General features: G+C 35.1%; 1 protein-coding gene across 5 annotated transcripts in view; it reads left to right on the top strand.

Moving 5' to 3' along the window:
• IL6ST (interleukin 6 cytokine family signal transducer) overlaps window positions 1–18128 on the top strand; it is a 48135-nt gene extending 30007 nt beyond the window's left edge. For 2 of the 5 annotated variants that reach the window (XM_047758651.1, XM_047758573.1), the window contains 10 exons: window positions 365–524; window positions 2810–2892; window positions 3530–3740; window positions 4399–4581; window positions 6670–6771; window positions 6959–7105; window positions 7380–7520; window positions 11916–12012; window positions 13989–14070; window positions 14928–18128. In XM_047758651.1, the coding sequence (XP_047614607.1) occupies window positions 365–524; window positions 2810–2892; window positions 3530–3740; window positions 4399–4581; window positions 6670–6771; window positions 6959–7105; window positions 7380–7520; window positions 11916–12012; window positions 13989–14070; window positions 14928–15662 (1941 nt within the window). In that variant the 3' untranslated portion in view covers window positions 15663–18128. Of the gene's footprint in view, window positions 1–364; window positions 525–2809; window positions 2893–3529; window positions 3741–4398; window positions 4582–5131; window positions 5161–6669; window positions 6772–6958; window positions 7106–7379; window positions 7521–11915; window positions 12013–13988; window positions 14071–14927 lie in introns of those variants that run through there. The other 3 variants (XM_047758731.1, XM_047758808.1, XM_047758891.1) reach the window with 3 other exon arrangements.
• The last annotated feature ends 2735 nt before the right edge of the window (window positions 18129–20863 follow it).

Genomic DNA, 20863 nt, shown 5'->3' on the forward strand with positions numbered 1-20863 from the left:
CCCTCATCCCTTTGGGTCTAAAGGTGGTAATACATACAAGCCCCAGAGTACTATCCTTACTATCCAAGGTTTCCCTACACACTGCCCATATTTCCTTTGGTAAACCCTCCTTGCATTATGTTCTAATCTTTTTCCAGCTGAGACCTTGAGTGTTATAGTCACGTGGAATAAAGGATTAATAATACATGTTTTCATGTTTCCCAAACTCACTAACTATAGTGATTTCGACTGCTTTTTGACTTTATTTCCAGAGCTTGAGTCGAATTAGCCTTCTTTCATTAGTTAAATCTTGTTTCATTAATTAGTTTCCAAAATCATTGACAGTTCATTAGGTTTTTTGTTGGTCAATCTGCTTTGTTTTCAGATTCCTCCTGAAGATACAGCATCTACCCGATCTTCATTCACTGTCCAGGACCTTAAACCTTTTACAGAGTATGTGTTTCGGATTCGTTGCATGAAGGAAGATGGTAAAGGATTTTGGAGTGACTGGAGTGAAGAAGCAAGTGGGGTCACATATGAAGATAGTAAGTAAATAAGTATATAAAGAAATTAAGCTGTTGAAATTCTGGCTGTAAATTATGTCTGACTTTAATAATACTGCTTCTTATTTTGTGATGTTTTTCTTTAAACTAGTAATTTTAGTCTTAAAAGGATATCAAGGTATAAAATTTAATATGCATTATTAAGTTCTGTTTGATACCTAATTAAAGAAAATTATGGGGTAACATCCTAGAACCATGAGAAAACCATTAACAGTTAAGTCTGGAACTTTTTTTTTTTGTCTTTTTGCCTTTTCTAGGGCTGCTCCCATGGCATATGGAGGTTCCCAGGGTCGAATCGGAGCTGTAGCTGCCAGCCTACTCCAGAGCCACAGCAATGTGAGATCTGAGCCACGTCTGCAACCTACACTACAGCTCTCTGCAATGACAGATCCTTAACCCACTGAGCAAGGCCAGGGATCAAACACGCAACCTCATGGTTCCTAGTCGGATTCATTAACCACTGCGCCACAATGGGAACTCCCAGTCCAGAACATTTTATTCAAGGAAGGTAGTCCAGAAATATGTCTAGAAAATCACATCCTGAATCATTAAAACCACACTATCTAGCAAAATATGCCTTAGACGCTAACTTCAAAAAGATAGTTGTACTATATTTTTTACTCTTTTTTTTTCTTTTTAGGGCTGTGCCTGCGGCATATATGGAAGTTCCCAGGCTAGGGGTCAAATCAGAGCTGCCGCTGCCAGGCTACGCCACAGCAAAGTGGGATCCAAGCCATATCTGCAACCTATACCACAGCTTGCAGCAGCACTGGATCTTAAAGCCACTGAGTAAGTCCAGGGATTGAACCTGCATCCTCATGGAAATACTAGTCAGGTTTGTTACTGCTGAGCCACAATGGGAACCCCCTAATTTTTTTTTTTTTAATTATCAGTACTATTTAATAAGCTCCTGGAAAAGCATTCTGGCATTTTGGTTTGATGGTTTATTTTCATTTCCCCCCTTTTTTTTTTCTTACAATGATACAATGCATAGAGTGTAGAATCCAAAAGGCATAAAAGGATATATGATGTACAGTAAGTTCCCTTCTGCAAAGCAGCTAGTGTTACTTAGGTAGTCGTCAAGAAATAGCCCCATGGCATGTAAGTTTTTTGGTTTTATTGAACATTTTCCTATCACAAGCACACTTCAGGTGTCAGTGGCAGCAGGCACAGCTAAAAAACCTCCCCTATCACCTATACCCTTCCACTTCATGTAGCTCTACCAGAGGTTCAGATAGAATGTCAAAAGCAGAAAAGTAGCCTTGTCCACTAAGAATTTTCTCTCATTCATATAAATGCCAGGAAAGAAAGTAATCATACTATTGCTGTAGGTATGGGAATCATCAACCAGATTCCTTTGTCATGGCCAAGAATTCTGAAACTGATACTCTCGGGACTTTTGAAAGTACTTGGGTCAGTTTTGGATAGTTGCTGAACTATTTTAAAATGTAGACAAAATATTGTGGGTTCAACTTAGTGAATGAAGCTTCTAGGTTCTTTTTATGTTAGGAAGTATTTCCAGCCCATAAAATTTCCTTTGTCACTTCATGTTCTTTATTCTGGGGTGCTGCACTGTATATCTGTTTGAACCCCCTGTACCAGCAGCTTTTTCCCTAGCCTTCCCGGTCTTCCTTTCCTCTTCTAGGTTTTGTCACCTGTAATTACTCTTCATGATCAGCTGGTCATTGCTTAGATTTTATTCAGATCCTTTTTTTTCTGTTGAATACAATATTTTGCAATGTATAAAAATTTTGCATTTTTAAAAGCTACTTACTAGCATCTCATACTTTGTTTTATAAAATGCTTTTTCACATAATTAATGATTATCACAATAATCCTGTGAATTTATTTTTGTTATATCTTATTAGACTGATTTATCCCAACATAAGATAATAAATTTATACTACATTTACTCCATTTATTTTGCTTAAATTCTGAAATGTCTGCATTTAGGGGTTTAAGCATTTATTTAAATATGATTTTTTCAATTTGTTTTGCAGTAAGAAATGTTAAATCTTTGGTTATTGATTAGGATATATTTGTACCTTTACAATTACAAAAGAAATTCAGTCTAATCTAAATCATCAAGCTGTCACCCTCACCAAAGGGATACCCAAGTATATCATGCTGGGATAGGAAAACGTCGGTTTAAAGAGAGATACCATGTGACTGGAGGGCAATAATATTAAGAATAAAGTGAAAATAATTTCAAGGATTTTTATTGTTATAAAAATTTTTATTTTAAAATGTTTATGTCATCTCATTAGGACCATCCAAGGCACCAAGTTTCTGGTATAAGATAGAGCCGTCTCATACTCATGGCTATAGATCTGTACAACTCATGTGGAAGGTAAAAAAAAAAAAATCACCTATTTATTGTCTCTTATCTCACATTAATGTATTTTATATGATATTATGAGTTGAGTTTAATTTTTGATATCAAGTAGTATTTAGTAACTATTTTTAGTAAGTAGAAACAAAGCCTTATACTATGAAAAAGTCAGTCACAAACTGCAGGTGATACCTCAGATATTTCATTATAGTTCTATGGAAACTCTAAGAAGAAGGGCCTTCTTTTTTACTGAACTTTCCTCATGGAAAATAATAAATGTTTTGGGTGATCAAAATATATGCAGATAATAGGAAATTGTACAGTCCATAAATGCTCATGAGTAGATGATGCTAAGGTAGAAAAGTACTCAGACATAAAATAATTTAGGCCCACATAGCTGCCGTACATAATTATATAGAGAACTAAAAGCTACCAGAATGGTGCTACTTTCCCTCTTAGTTGAAGAACATGTTTTTACTCTTAATTCAGTGTGTAGTCATTTCACTTGAATAGTACGTTCAAAGTAATTTTGCTAGTCCCTTCCAGTTATGTAGTGATTTGATATAATAGCAGAATTTGTGAACATGGAGAAAAACTGATTCATTTTACTCAAGATATATGAAATATATTTTTAATATAAATCATTTTATTTCAGACATTGCCTCCTTTTGAAGCAAATGGAAAAATATTGGATTATGAAGTGACTCTCACAAGATGGAAATCACGTTTACAAAATTACACAGTTAATGACACAAAACTGACAGTAAACCTCACAAATGATCGCTATATAGCAACTCTGACAGCAAGAAATATGGTTGGCAAATCAGATGCATCTGTTTTAACTATTCCTGCCTGTGATTTTCAAGGTTTGTATCCATGAGATGGACCTGACTTATGGATGGGAAGAGTAGTTAGGTATGAACAGGGCTCCTATTAAAAAAAGTAAGTATTCTAAGCAGTCATCATATTTTTAGAATTAGTCAGCAGCGAAATCAGTTCCATCATTATGTGGCTCACTTAAACTTTGCAGTGAGGTACTTAAGCATTTTTTGATTATCTTTTTAAAAAATATTTTTAGGGTTTTAAGAACTGTTTATGCACGTGACTTAAATATATTGTTTCTCTGTAGCTTTATCTGCAGCTTTCAAAGAAGAAAAAAATTATAGTTGCCTGGTGGCCTAGCAGTTAAGGATCCAGCATTATCACTGCTGTGGCTTGGGTTCATTCCCTGGCCTGGGAACTTCCTTATGTCGCAGGAGCAGCCAAACAAAGAAAAAGAAAAAATTTGCAGCTTACATACACAAAACACTTGAAGAATTTAGTGAAAAGGAAGAATTTAATTTCCCAAATATTTTGACTATTTACATGTAAATTATAATATGCTTTTATTCATATAAATACGTGTTAATGTTATGCTACAAAAATCAGATAGCAAGATCACATGGTTATGAATGAATAAAATACTGGAATTTCAAATTTTTAAATATTAATTTATCATATGTGTATTCAATTTTTGTTTTAAAGCTACTCACCCCATAAAGGATCTTAAAGCATTTCCCAAAGATAACATGCTTTGGGTAGAATGGACTGCTCCAAATGAATCTGTAAACAGATACGTACTTGAGTGGTGTGTGTTATCAGATAAATCTCCCTGTATACCAGACTGGCAACAAGAAGATGGCACTGTACATCGCACCTATTTAAGAGGTATACCTGGCTAGAAACATTTAAGTTGTCCTTTTTTAGCTCTTTAGACAGATTTTTCTTGTCCAAATTCTTTTCTGCTTTTATAGGTTTTGTGATCTATTGAAAAGACTTCCAGTTTACCACGGTTCCTGGTTACATCTGGTTTATTAGATTGTAACTCTTAGGAAGTTACACTTAACTTCTGTAAACTGCAAGGTCTGTTTATGGATTAAGTGGGGTGAATACTCCATTGTTGTTTTAATCATCAAAAGAATGCTCATGAAATTGTAAAGTAAGAGAAATAAAACCCAGCTTCTACTACTAACTAGTATGTTCTCTGGATCTGATTTAACTCTGGCATCCTTTAATGAGAAAATACTTTCCCTGAGCATCTGGATGGCTTCTTCTTGTAGCTGTTGAACAAGAGAAGCAGAACTAGAACTTAGATTTCCTTGTATTTTAAACTGGAGCCAGGTCCTAATGCAGGGCAGAAAGTAATGATGTTAAAGCTCTCCAAAATGGGTTGCTCTTGTGGTAAGGTACAACATTTTTTTTTTTTTTTTAAGTATAGGTGATTTACAACGGTGTGCCAATTTTAAGGTACTGTTTATCAAGTTACTTTAAAGTGACATAACAACTTTAAAGAGAAAACAAAGCACTCTGTGTTTTTTTAAAAATAATCATTAGAATTCAGCTACAAGTAATATCAGATATACCTGTCATAAAGTTTATGAGCTTTATTCATAACGTAGGCTGTTTGGCCCTCATTAATCTATTAATATATAATTTTAGTAACCTGATTGTCTAGTTTAGCAACCTTAGCCAATTAAAAGCAAGGTGGAGCTAGAGAAGAAATAGATTGGTAATAATTGAATAAGAGGATCTTTTCATATAGCATAGTGTTGGCTCTGGAGACCTTCGGAGCACAGGTATTCCCATATAGCTCAGTAAGCCTCATAAAACATCACTGTACTACAGCAGAATTTAAAATTTATTCATCTTCTTCATAATACTGAACTATCAAAAAAATTACTCTCCTTAAGAAGACAAAGAGGGAAGTTCCCATTGTGGTTCAGCAGTAATGAACCCAGCTAGTATCCATGAGGATGCAGGTTTGATTCTTGGTCCCATTCAGTGGGTTAAAGACGCAACATTGCTGTGAGCTGTGGTGTAGGTCACAGATAGGCTTGGATCTAGTGTTCCCATGGCAGTGGTGTAGGCTGTCAGTTGCAGTTTCAATTTGACCACTAACCTGGGAACCTCTATATGCCATGCTGCAGCCCTTAAAAAAAAAAAAAGGCAAAAAGGTATATATAATTTCATGAACAATTGTTAAAGAAATATAACTTGTTGAATGTATAAACTTCAGAATACCAAAAAGAAAATTTTTGCTGTTGTGTTCTAAGGGATAAATTACTTTTTTAATTTGGAGAGATTTTCAATAAAAGGAGTATTTAAGATAATTATTTCTTTTAAAATTATGTTACTCTCTGAGGAAAAAACACTGATTCTTTTTTTCCCAGTCACCTGACACACCATTAGTGTTTTCCCTAGCTCTGATTTTGTGGATCTTGCTCATGAGCAGCTCTTAGAATTAGGTAAAATATATTAAAATTGTCAAACTATAAGTAAGACCCAGGATAATTTGAGGTCAGTGTTTTATAAATCCTGAATATAAATGCAATTTATTACTTTTATTGGCAATATAAACATTTTTATCCACTGTATTGGCAATAAAAGTAACCTTTTATTTTCATGAGCAGTTTACTCTGTTAAGCTTGAATCCAGTGCACAAAAGGCAATGCTGTTGGCAAAAGATTGTAATCAACTATACTCTAGTAATTTTTTAAAGGCAATACCTACTTAAAAAGTTGCAGTTTTAAAAGAAAGTTCAGTGGTGATCATTTCATAATGTATGCAAATGTCAAATCATTATTACACATGAAACATAATATTGTACATTACCAATATTTCAATTTTCAAAAATAAATGAAAAACTAAAGGCAAGCTCAGTGGTCATGAAATCGTAATGTAAAAATAAATAGTGGAATTAATTAGTTTTTTTCATTATAGGAAAAAACATGCTTAATATTACTATTCTTACTTTAGGAAATCTAGCCGAGAGCAAATGTTATTTGATAACAGTTACTCCAATATATGCTGATGGACCAGGGAGTCCCGAATCAATAAAGGCATACCTTAAACAAGCTCGTAAGTCCAGACCTACTTTCTTTGAAAAATGTTGAATTTTGTGCTAACAAAGACATTTTATCCCTTTTAAAGATAGGATATGTCTCATCATGTTCAGATAATTTCATGATAATGAAATTTTACCAAATTTTAATTATTTACTAAAGTCTAATGATTTTCAGTTAACAGGTATCTTATTCCATTTCAGCACCTTCCAAAGGACCTACTGTCCGGACAAAAAAAGTGGGGAAAAATGAAGCTGTCTTAGAGTGGGACCAACTTCCTGTTGATGTTCAGAATGGATTTATCCGAAATTATACTATATTTTATAGAACCGTCATTGGAAATGAAACTGGTATTAAAACTATATCAATTATTAAGAATCATGTGTTTTTTCTTTAGCTCCTAAATACTAATTTAAGTTTCACTTTCTTGTGTTATACGTCTTAGTACATTATCCTCAGGAAAGAAATACCTGGCAATTTGCTTTATGAAAGCTTTCATGGTCCTATTAAAGAAACATTGTTTTCTAGTAAAATGTATTGATTCCTTTTTAATATTAACAATGTCAAACTAAGGCAAACTAAGCAAGCGTAGTTGAATAAAGCCCACTTACTGATTTCTTCCAGCTGTGAATGTGGATTCTTCCCACACGGAATATACACTGTCCTCTTTGACTAGTGACACTTTGTACATGGTACGAATGGCAGCGTACACAGATGAAGGTGGAAAGGATGGTCCAGAATTCACTTTTACTACACCAAAGTTTGGTAAGAAATAATGACGTTTGATTTTTCTTTTTTTTCTGTTTTAAAATTTAATCAGACTAAAAATAGGCTTAATTTATATGCTTAGATTTTGTTTACAGTGCATCTTTGGAGTCATATAAATGAAGTGTTCATAAATTACGATTTTTATATTGCTGTATATCTGGTTTTGGTCATTTCTTTATAGAAAACATTTTTTCCTTACCTTGTTTTTGTTCACACTCTTTCTAATTTCACTTATATTCTATGAATCCCAAAGGGTTTGTATATCTTTCTAAATGGGTTCATTTTTTTTCACTGGCAAAGCTTAGACGCAGTTTCTTACTTCTCTTGTTCTTCCTTTTATAGGCAGGTTGCCAGAAAGACTAGTTTCCCCTTGCAGTCTCATTTCCAGACCTCCAGCTCAGTCTTTAAGCTGCTGAAACCAGGCTTTCCACTCATAACTCCACTAAAACCTCTCTAGTGTCACTCAGGGAAGACCTCTTAGTTGTCCTATTCAATGAATGCATGCTTTTTAGTTATCTTTTTTTCTGTTTCCCAGCATTTGACTCTTTGGTATATTCATTCTGTTCATCCTTGAAATTGTCTCTTCCCTTTGTTTGTTTTTTTAATAGCACTCTCCTGAGTCTTCTCCCTCTCTGGTACTTTCTTCTTGGTCTCCTTTTCTACTCTTTTAAATGTTTTATATTCCAGAGCTCTGTTCTTGGCCCTATTTTCTTACCTGCCTGTACAGATTCCTGTCTGTGACTTCGGCCATCCTCTCTTTCCTTCCCAAGTACATTTCTCTTTCTTTGTTACATAGCACAACCATCCAGCTCTTTGCCAAACTAGAGATTTAGATGCAGTTGTAGTAAATTTCTTCATATCTTTTTCACTTACACGAATCAAGTATCAAGTCCAGTTAATCATACCTTCTAATTTCTGCTTGAACATGCCCTTTCAATAATCTCTTTCTGTGACCATAAACTTCTTATCATTTTCCCCACCTTTGTGTCTTTTCCCACTACACTGCCCTAAACCTTTTCTTGTTTTAGCTACTCCTGTAGCCTCCTTAAAGCAGACCTAAATAAACTGTATTCTTGGTTATTACTACTACATTTTGAATCACTATAGATAGAAATTACCTTATTTTATTGTATTTGTAACCCCACACCCAAGTACCAGCACAGTGAATGATAAATAGTAAGTTCCACATTTCTTGTTGGTTGAATGATTGCCAAATGAACAAGTAATAAGTGACTATATAAGGTAGATATTAAAAGGTCCTGAGCTTTGCTGTGATGGCCAGTAATGGATATAGCCTGTGAGATAAGATTTGTGATGTCTGTTTGTAGAATATAAATGTAACAAATACAGGTTTCAGCCCCTATCCCCAAGTAGAGCATTCCTATGAAACTTTACATAAGCCAAAATTGTATAGAGCAAAGAGTATCCCCTGCTTTTGGAAAGTTTGTATTAAATCAGTTTGCTTTCACAAAAGAAGTACATTAGGACAATAACAAGCCTTTTTTCTTAAATTTATTTCCTTTAGTAAAAACAGGTACTAATATAAGGCTTTTGTGGAAGCAAAATGGCTTAATGCAAACTTCCCTAAAATGGAGGGAATACCTTTCAATTATTTAAGTAATTGAAATAAAACTATGTCATAATCTTTAGAAAAATAAAAATAATAAACTAATAAACTTTTAAAATATCCTGACTATAAAAGTGATGTTCATGATAAGGAATTTAGGCTATACAGTAAAATATGAAGAGGAAGAAAATCACCCTAATCCCTCATCCAAAATAATCTCTTAGCATATTTTGTATATCCTTCTAATCTTTTCTATCATACTTAATTAGTGTTAATTCATCATCTACATTTTCATCTGACTTGTCTATTGTTTTATGGATCCATTATGGCTTCTTCACATGGCATGGGCATTGCTCCCAAGGACCTTAAAGCCTGGTTGGAGAAATAGAACATAAGTAAATTAAACAAAGGAAAGCCATGTACATTGTAAATAGAGCAGAAGTTTACAGGTACCAGTAACAGGAGGGTTTCACCTTCAGAGATTTTGGGAAGGAGACAGTACTTGAGCCTGTAAGTTTAGATATAGGCAGATAGGAAGAAGGCATCTTAGAGCAGCCTGAGCAAAGGCTCAAGGCATGTAAATGTATGTAGTAAGCACAAGTTCAGCACCAATGAAGGAAAAGTTCTGCATGAATTTGATTTGACATGTATAAGAGAACCTTGGCATTCAAAAATTAATACTTTCAAACCTATAGTTTATTCCCCAGCATTGGTCTGATTTCTTGGTTCCTATTAGGTTTTGTAGGATGTAAAGTTACTTAGAAAGGGATATGTATGGTGGAAAGAGAAGACTAAGTGAATAGTGCATGAGTGCAGCACTACTTTCATACATTTTTACTATAAAAGACTAATAAAGGGGGTGGAGGAGTTCCTCTTGTAGCTCAGAGGGTTAAGGACCTGACATAGTGTCCATGAGAAAGTGGGTTCGATCCCTTGCCTTGCTCAGTGGGTTAAGGAACCAGTGTTGCTGCAAGCTGTTGTGTAGATTGCAGATGTGGCTCAGATCCAGCATTGCTGTGGCTGTGGCATAGGCTGGAAGCTGCAGCTCCAATTCATCCCCTAACCCAGGAACTTCCATATGCTGGAGGTGTGGCCATTAAAAAAAGGGGGTGTATGTGTGGAAGAGTTAACTGGAAACAACCATAAGATAAATCATTAGAAATATCTCTGATATAGGGAGTTCCCGTCGTGGTGCAGTGGTTAACGAATCCGACTAGGAACCATGAGGTTGTGGGTTCGGTCCCTGCCCTTGCTCAGTGGGTTAACGATCCGGCGTTGCCGTGAGCTGTGGTGTAGGTTGCAGACGCGGCTCGGATCCCGCGTTGCTGTGGCTCTGGCGTGGGCCGGTGGCTACAGCTCCAATTCGACCCCTAGCCTGGGAACCTCCATATGCCGCGCGGGAGCGGCCCAAGAAATAGCAACAACAACAACAATAACAACAACAAAAGACAAAAAAAAAAGAAATATCTCTGATATAAATTGTCCCAATTAATGATTCACTTAATAAGCCCTATTTTAAATGAAGATAGGGATTCATGTGGTATTTAGGAATCTTAGGCTTGTTGCTTTTTAAAAATATTCCTACTTCTGCAGCTACTGTGACTGTTAAGATTCTCCTAAAATTCTTAGCCCTATATCAAATATATCTTTTTGAAAATAGTTAATAACTATTAAAAATTTAGCCTGAATTTTCCTTTTTTAAAGGTTTTTTGTTTTTTTTTTTTTTTTTGGCCGCACCTGCAGAAGTTCGAGGGATTAGGGTTCAAACTTGAGCTGCTGCTGCTGCAGTGACAACACTGGATCCTTAACCCACTGAGCCACCAGGGAACTTCCCTAATTCATTTTTTAAAGTTTTGTTTGTTTGTTTGTTTGTTTTTTGTCTTTTTGCCATTTCTTGGGCCGCTCTCATGGCATATGGAGGTTCCCAGGCTAGGGGTCTAATCAGAGCTATAGCCACAGGCCTACACCACAGCCACAGCAACGCGGGATCTGAGCCACATCTGCAATTACACCACAGGTCACGGCAATGCCAGATCCTTAACCCATTGAGTAAGGCCAGGGATCGAACCCGCAACCTCATGGTTCCTAGTCAGATTCGTTAACCACTGCGCCACACTGATGGGAACTCCCATTTTTTAAAGTTTTATTGAAGTATAGTTGATTTACAGTGTGATAATTTCTGCTGAACAGCAAAGTGATTCAGTTATACATACACACACATCCTTTCTTTTTCAGATTCTTTTCCTGTAGAAATTATCAACAGGATATAAGGTAGAGGTCCTTGTGCTATACGTATGGAGGTCCCCATTGGCCAGTTATTCCATATACCACAGTGTGCATTTGCCAATCCCAAATCTCCAGTCTGAATTTTCTATTTTTAATATTTGTAGAAGGTTACACTTAGCAGTTCAGTTATGATTCTTTAAAGTTTTTCAAGTTCTACCCAATACTCGTAGAACTCAGAGATAAGCTTTTGCTAAGATTCTACTGAGTACAGATCATAAATGTAATAAATAGGTTTGAAAGTTTTTAGCCAGGTAGAGTATCTATTCAGTGAACTGAAATAATCAGTTTATTGCCGTAGTCAACATATATCTTATTGCATACTATGTGGTCAGATTACTAAGTTAGGCATAAATAGCTATGATACAATTTACCAAGGGGGAGAGAGTCGGGGAGAGAAACACCTTTAAGTTTGAAAAGGTTGTAAAAACAAATTAGGATAGTATTTCATCTTTTTAACAGTAATATGGTTGGAAAGTTGCATTATTTCTCTTTAGCATGTGTGTCAACAATTTTCCTTTTTACCCATTTCTGGTTTTTAGCTCAAGGAGAAATTGAAGCTATAGTCGTGCCTGTGTGTTTAGCATTCCTATTGACAACCCTTTTGGGAGTATTGTTCTGCTTTAATAAGCGAGACCTGTAAGTACCCTTACTCATATTTTTGCATTTCCCTTGCTTTTATTGATCTATAATTTACATATAATAACATTTATCCATTTTAAGTGTACAGTTGAATTGTCATAACTGTATACAGATGTATAGCTACCACCACACTCAAGATAAAGAACATTTCTATCACCCTAAAAAGTTGCTTCATTCTGTTTTGTAGTTTCTCCTCTCCCTCTGGTCCCAGCAATCACTAATCTACTTTCCGAGGTTATAGTTTTGTCTTTTCTAGATTTCACATATATAGAATCAAACAGCATGTAATCTTATGGATGTCTTTTGCTTGACATATTTTTTAGATTCACGTTGCATATACTACTGTTTTCACCTTTTCATTGCTGAATAGTATTCTATATTATAGAAATTTCAAAATTTGTTTACCCATATATCTCTTATGAAAGTTAAAGTTGTTTCTTTGATTTTTGGCTATTATGAATAATGTTGCTGTGAACATTCGCATTCACATCTTTGTGTGGGCATGTATTTTCATTTATGTTGAGTAAATACCTAGTATTGAGATTGCTGGATCATATGGTAAGTACATATTTATAGGAAACTGTCAAACTGTTTTTCAAAGTGGCTGTACCATTATCTTGTATTCCCATTGGCAATATGAGAGTTCTCTTTTGTTCCATATTATCCCCAGTACTTGGTATTGTCAGTGTTTTTAATTTTTGCTCTTCTTTTTCATGAGTTTGTATGCTGTTTTGGTGTGGTTGTAACTGTTTCCCTGATAGCTAGTAATAGATCTTTTCATGTGCTACTTATATATCTCCTTTTGTGATGTGTCTTTTGAAATCTTTGGCCCATTTTTAAAATTAGGTAGTTTGACTTAATTTTGATCAGGTCCATTTTATTAGTGTGTTTTTTTTAATGGTTCTTGATTTTTATGTCCTGTAATGAAATCTTTGCATAACCCAGTGTCACAAATATGTTCTCCTGTATTTTCTTCTAGAAGTTTAATCATTATCCAATAATTCTGTTCTGTGATCTCTTTAGGAAAAGTTTCTTTGCATGGTATAAGATCAGGATAAAAGTTTTTTCCCATAGATTATCTAGTCTTTCCAGCATCATTTATTGAAAAGACTATCTTTCCTATTGAATTCGCTTGTACCTTTGCCAAAATCAGCCATATAAGCCTGGACCTGTTTGTGGATGCTAATCCTGTTCCATTGATGTATATGTTTATTCCTGCTGAACCACATTGTCTTGATTACTATAGCTCTACACTAAGTTTTAAGACTAGGTAGTAGAATTTATCCAGTATGTTTTTTAATTATGAAAAAACATACTGTCCAGATTTTACAGTGGTTTCCTGCAGGAGAGTCAGTCTGTTAGGATCTTATTACTCATCTTTACTTTTTTATTTGAACTGATTCTCGAGATGACTCACTTCCTGTATACTTAAGTACACTTTTGACCTCTAACGTTGAGCTAGGAACTATATTAAGGTAAACATATGTAAATAGGTTTTCGATGATGGGGTATATCCTGAATTTGGTATCTTTAATATTGTTAGCCTTTTTTTCCTTGTGAAAAAAATCAAATCTGGTACCAGTGTTGAAATTGATTCATTATCTGGATTCTTCTAGTTGGAAATTGAACATTTGGGGGGGGTTTTGTTTGGGGGAGGTAATGTTCCACAATGTTTTGTGACCTGGCCAACAGTTTTCAGTAGTTTTTATTGCAGAATTTGATTTTAGCGATTTTTAAAAAATTGAATACTGATTACCAGCTTTAGTCTTGTAAACAGTTTTTCCTTAAGGATAAGGGGTAAGTTTTTCTGTTGGTTATAAGAAAAATAATGTTTTTGTTAGCTTTGGGGTATAGTATGTATTTTTTGTTTGGTTTGATTCTTAAGATTTTTTAAACAATCATGTTTAGAAATAGGGACTATTCATTGTTTCTTACATGTGATTCTGCATATGCCATATTTCTTTTCCCTCCAGAATTAAAAAACACATCTGGCCTAATGTACCAGATCCTTCAAAGAGTCATATAGCTCAGTGGTCCCCTCACACACCACCAAGGGTAAGATAAAATGTTTCTCACTTCCTTATAATACAGAAGCTTATTTGGGTATATTTGTGAGGACTTCCACTGTGGCCTACAGCATAGGATATATTTGTCGAGTTCAAGCACAAAGATAATCAGACTGGATGAAAATAAAATAGTACCTAAATGAGAATTGTTTGGTCAATTTAAAATAATACTTATGCATCTGGAAGTTTATTTTCAGGAGTTTATTATCACCATAGCCTATTTGTTCTTATATTCCTAATTCTATATAGTATACATTTAAACTATTTGATTGAATTTTTATGTTGTAATCTTAGTGTTTTTAATAGTTTTGTGATAATTCTGTTGTAAGGCAAGCATTTTAGATTGTACATTAAAATCAGATTTAAGGTAACCATTTTAACACTAGTAACTTCTGGAAACTTGCACTAAATTCCTTGAATTTTATATTTACAGGTTGAAGTATGTTGCGTACTATATATCCTGTGAAACTTGAGTCATTTGAGTTTGGTTGTTCTTAATGTTTCCTCATTTTTCTATCCAGTTAATCCTAGGGTGCCTAGTCTAGGCATGAAACACATTTTAATAAACTGAAGGTCTAGAAACAGTAACACCAACAATACTGACTTGGAATTCTGAGGAAATACAGCCTAATTTTTTATTTTTGGAATCATTTCATGATATCCATGCTTCAGATAGTTGGCAGTGATTTATTTAGTCAGAGATTATCTGTGCACCATTACTGAGAAATTACGCATTATTAGCTCTGTGGCTTTAATTAATATATAATATTATATATATAATAATTATTCTAGCTTTTGTAAATGAACATGCACTGTAGGTAAATAATCTGTTTTCTCTCTTTTAAGCATTTTAATTCAAAAGATCAAATGTATCCAGATGGAAATTTCACTGATGTAAGTGTTGTGGAAATAGAAGCAAATGACAAAAAACCTTTTCCAGAAGATTTGAAATCATTGGACATATTCAAGAAGGAAAAAATTAATACTGAAGGACACAGTAGTGGTATTGGAGGGTCTTCGTGCATGTCATCTTCTAGGCCAAGCATTTCCAGCAGTGATGAAAATGAATCTGCACAGAACACTTCAAGCACTGTCCAGTATTCCACTGTGGTACACAGTGGCTACAGACACCAGGTACCATCGGTCCAAGTCTTCTCACGGTCCGAGTCCACCCAGCCCTTGTTAGATTCTGAAGAGCGGCCAGAAGAGCTACAGCTAGTAGATAATGTAGATGGAAGTGATGGCATTTTACCCAGACAACAGTATTTCAAACAAAACTGTAGTCAACACGAAACCAGTCCAGATATTTCACATTTTGAAAGGTCAAAGCAAGTTTCATCAGTCAATGAAGATTTTGTTAGACTTAAACAGCAGCAGATTTCAGATTGTATTTCACAGCCCTATGGATCTGGGCAAATGAAAATGTTTCAGGAAGTTTCTGCAACAGATGCTTTTGGTCCAGGCACTGAGGGACAAGTAGAGAGATTTGAAACAGTTGGGATGGAGGCTGCAATTGATGAAGGAATGCCTAAAAGTTACTTACCACAGACTGTAAGACGAGGTGGCTACATGCCTCAGTGAAAGACTAGCTCCTGTTAACAACTTCAGAAGTACCTGTAAAGTAAAGCTAAAAATATTTTATCTGTGATTTGAGACAAAATAATCTTCACTCACTGAAGATGATCATTAGCCCTTAAGGACAAAAATGTACTGTCCTCTCACATGGGCTATTTCCATTCCAGAATATCTGGGATTCTACTTTAAGCACTACATAAACTGACTTCATCCTCTGAATAGCTGAATGACTTTGTGCTGTTTCAGGATGTTTGCACTGAAGAAAAGCTTGTCTGAAATTTATAAAATGAAACTTTTGGTTTTACTATCTAGAAAACAGAGGGTATTTAAATTAAAAGCAGTGATAAACCTCGTGAGCACAGCTATACTGATTTTAATGAGAATAGTCATCAAATAGAGTGACTTAGGGAAAATTAATATAAAAATTAAAAGGAGCAAGACCCTCTACTTAAGCTGATATAATTTACAGTATAGATGGTACAACTAATGTGAGGCCGGCTTTTGTTGTCTGGGGGCTCATTTATAATCATACCAACATAAAAAATATTAGTTCTTTTCCATTGGTAAGGATACCATTACTGGAGAAAAGGAATTCTGGAGTTTTAACTTGGCAAACTAAAAATATTAGTTTTTGAATATTAGAAAATAAGTAAGTTTTTTAAAGTTTTGGTTTCTATCATTGACAACTTCTAAAGATCCATTTTATGAACTCCTTCCAGGTAAGAGCTAGGAATGAAAGTGACAAACTCTTAAACAATTAAACAATTTAGAGTCTTAAATTGTTAAAACACTTTTTTGTAAATGTATATAAACATCATTGACCCTTCTTGTTAAGACTTCAGAGAACTTGGTTGATGCACTTTATATAGTATGTCTTCAGCTTAAAATGTGTTTTAATTTAATACGCTTTGTTTTTAAGATCGCATTCTTTTTTCGAGTTGGTGTTTGAAGGAGATGAGTAAGTTAGAGGACATGAGCAGTACTCACCAAAACAAACAAAAGCACCACCCCAAAAGTGTACATATTGATCTCAGTAAATATCACAGCAGATAGCCTTAGTGTAGAGGCACTTAATGTCTCCAGTTTTAAGACAGGTGGAACTTTGTTATGTATGGGGATTTAGGGATATTTTAAACCTCTTCCCATGTGTTCTGTTCTTCAAGGGAGAAAGTGAGTCTGGCCTCCAGAGTTTAGTGCTAAATTCATTTTCACATTATGTTACCCTCTATCCCCGATGTCTGACAAGGAGGCAGGGGCTAAAGCTAGGAGCTGAGTAAGAAGAAATAATCCTTAGTCATGTAGTTGACTACTGCTGTCAAGTGAGTTTATTTTTCTATCATATTTAAGTTATATACCAGGCCAACTTAAATTAGTTTGTAGCAGTTACTGAAGAACAAAAGACTGAGAAAATTGGTTGAGATTTAATTGAAATGTAATTAAAATATAATTGAAATTTAGTTGAAATATATATTCTACTCATTAATGTTGTTCACATTAGGCTTCTGATTATACTTTATCTTGTATTCTAGCCTAATACCGTTCAGAATTCTTTTACATTGTGGTCTTTGTAAGACAGAACAGATGCTTTATTCTGATATATCCAGTTCTACTTTAGGCAAAACTAACATGAGATTGGTAGAATATCAGAATTAGAACTAGATGAGGAAAATCAGCACAGAGAGGTCAAGTACGACAGAGAGACCCCAAACTCTCTCCTACTACAAAGTCATCAAAGGCTGGTCCAAATAAGAAAAAGATTCATTTTGCTATATGTCAACAAATTTATATCCATTATGTGTTTCATTTCTTCAAAATAAGTAGTCATGTTACTCTAACCATGTTTAGATGTAACCTTCCCAAACAGCAGTGTTATGAAGAACATTTTAGTTTGAAGATTGTACCTGTGAGAGGTGGACAGTTCTGAAATGTGAGCTCATGATCTAAGGGGATGAGAACAAATAGTCATTTAAGAAAGGACATCACATAAGCAGATTTGTATGTTGGAACTTGTATAGAACATGGTGCAGTGAGTGAATGCCCCCAGCCAGGGTATATAGTTACTGGGCAGAAATTCATTCAGGAGAGAAATATATTTATGTAGTATACATCTTTACCCCAAAAGAGAAGTCATTCTGAAGCTTGTTCTAAGTACAAAATTACTTTCCTAAGGCATGTCTTAGAATAATCTGTTTTGACAATGTGCAACTTGTATATTAGGTAGGCAAAGAAACAAATCCAGTTATCTAATAAATTAGTCTGTTTAAGATAGTGGGTTTATTACTCATTAAATATTTAGTATCCAAAAATTTGATGCAGTTGCCCTTTTTTGAAAGAATATAGTCAAGCATATGTTACATGTATTGTAATTTATTTGCCACTGATGTCTTTGGTATCCTACCCTCATCCCTCATAAAAGCATGATGTTGAATAACTGTTGGAAAACTTCAAACCCATTAAAATCTAAAAGTTTAATTCTTTTTTAACATGGATCATTCAGCACTGGGAAATAGACCCAACATGTGAGTAGGAGCAAGGGAAAAAGTAGAATCATTCACATGTTTTGTGTTCACATCTGTTCTCTACCTACCTGTTCATTTATTTGATAAGAGATCTTTTTTTAATATGTGAAGTCATCTAACGACCTTTGTTGTGAAGAGTTATTAATGAAGTTGAAATATATTTTCAAAGTCCAAATTTAAATTGCAGCATCTAAAAATAGCTGTGTAAGTGGAAATCAAAATTTAAAAGATGTCTTTTTTCTACACGTAGTTAAGTAGTTAAAATCATGACATAAATTTAGAAACTACTCAGAATAATTATATAGAATTTCCTCAAATATTTGTTAACTGGCACGTGTTGACCAAGTAAATCCAACTTGAAAGTTCTTCCTGGAGTTCCCGTCGTGGCGCAGTGGTTAACGAATCCGACTAGGAACCATGAGGTTGCGGGTTCGGTCCCTGCCCTTGCTCAGTGGGTTAAGGGTCCGGCGTTGCCGTGAGCTGTGGTGTAGGTCGCAGACGTGGCTCGGATCCCGCGTTGCTGTGGCTCTGGCGTAGGCCGGTGGCTACAGCTCCGATTCGACCCCTAGCCTGGGAACCTCCATATGCCGCGGGAGCGGCCCAAGAAATAGCAAAAAGACAAAAAAAAAAGAAAGTTCTTCCTCTGTTCCATTGTATCCCACGGCAGTCTCCTCTGGTATTCAGAACAAATTTCTAAACCATACACTTCTCTTTCAGTGGTTTTATTTTTTTGAAATGGCTAAAATGTCAGAATAATAAGCTACATAAAATGTTAAAAATTTTTGGGATAGCTTTCCTGCTGTACGTTGTGTTGGATCCTGTTGCCCAGGTAAGATTACTTAAAAAAATTTTTTTGCTCTTTTTTTTGTAAATTATAAGACTATGAAGCCATAAAATGACAAGATGTTTAGGTTTAAAAAGTTTTAAACTAGTAGACTTACAGCCTAATTCTTTAGACTGGTCCTTGATAGCAGTTCCTTTTCATACTATTTATAAACAGAATTTCGATGTAAGACAAAACAAAACTTGCCAAAGCCAAATGTAGTATCTTTTGGTTTTAATCGCCTTTTCCATCATATATGCTACTTCTATGTGTTTTCACATGATATTCTAATATATATTGCACTAAAAATAAAAAGCTCTGAGTGAGCTCTTTTGTTACCCATTTATTCCTAAATTTTTGAAAGCTTTTTGTAGTCAGTTCTTTAAAATAAGTTAGTTTAACTTCATTACTCGGTTGTTTAAAGTTGATAAATGATGATGAAAGTTCCTTTAAGGCAAAGGTGATAGATGTTACAGATCTTTTATCCCTTAAACATAAGCTTTGAAAATGTTAACTACATATTTTAAATACTGTTACATGAATATCAAAATGTGATGTGTCAGAAATAAAGGGATGTTTTAAAGGTGGATATTTGAAAATTTTTTAGTCTTAGTGTTTGTGTATTGAATAGTATATTGTAAAACTAAGTGTGTAATATGCTAGTACAATACAGTGATTAGCGTTAGGTATGTCTCCTCTCTGTATCCTAGCTATGTTCCATTTACTTGTAAGTGCAGTCCTTTCACGTTCACTTGCTACTTTACCCCCACCCAATCTAACTTAATATAGAAAGCTTGTCTAGAGAGTATTATATGTATTTTTATTTTTGCAGTGACTTGCATGTGCTAATCCTAACCATAGCTATTGTTTTTATGTTGACATAACTCTAAATGTTCTCTTATGTATCAGCTCTAATCCTTTAAGTAAATTTAATAAATTCATATTCAAATTTTTCCTGGCTGTGGTCACTGTCATTTGATATTGGTCTGCATAATGTTTAAAGTAACAGTATTTATCATTACTAGCTTGTGTAAACTAGATGCTTTATAAGGATTCTGTGGCCTTTTATTTTATTTATTTTTTGTCTTTTTGCCTTTTCTAGGGCTGCTCCCGCGCCACATGGAGGTTCCCAGGCTAGGGGTCGAATAGGAGCTGTAGCCTCTGGCCTACACCGGAGCCACAGCAACACCAGATCCGAGCTGCGTCTGCGACCTAACGCCACAGGTCACGGCAACGTCGGATCCTTAACCCACTGAGCGAACCTGCAACCTCATGGTTCCTAGTCGGATTCGTTAACCACTGAGCCATGACGGGAACTCCCTGTGGCCTTTTAAATGCTCATTTAGCACAATGGATTAGGATTTAGAAGAAAATCAATGCACTATCTTGACCTTATTTTATGAGTGGAGAGATGGCAAATTCATTTATCAGTTTTCTAGACTTAGTAAGATTTCTAGAATACTGGCATCTTACCTCCCAGTGGATTTTTTTCAACTGGGTTGCCAAGGAACCAGCCAAGCACAGAGGTTCTGTGCCATCTTGTGGCCGGTCTGTGCCCACAGTCTGCTGGAGTCTTGTCACAGGGAGTGAGTCATGAAGCCGATTGAACCATAGCGTCTCACTGCTGCCCTCTGAGGTTGTGGATTTCTAGTGTATGAAACTAATGATTTCACCTGGAAAAAAATCTTGAACAACTAGATTTGTGTGTCTTCACAGTGTGATTTTTGTCTAAAATATGCAGGCAGTCAAAAATCCACAAACATGCAACAAGTTCACTTCATCCCTTCACATACATACTAAAGGTTGTTGAAATAGTATCTTGACTTTGGGCTGTTTCTTTAAAATCTTAGAGGTTCAGCCTGACT

This window comes from Phacochoerus africanus, chromosome 1 (assembly GCF_016906955.1).
Source record: "Phacochoerus africanus isolate WHEZ1 chromosome 1, ROS_Pafr_v1, whole genome shotgun sequence".
Classification (NCBI taxonomy): domain Eukaryota; kingdom Metazoa; phylum Chordata; class Mammalia; order Artiodactyla; family Suidae; genus Phacochoerus; species Phacochoerus africanus.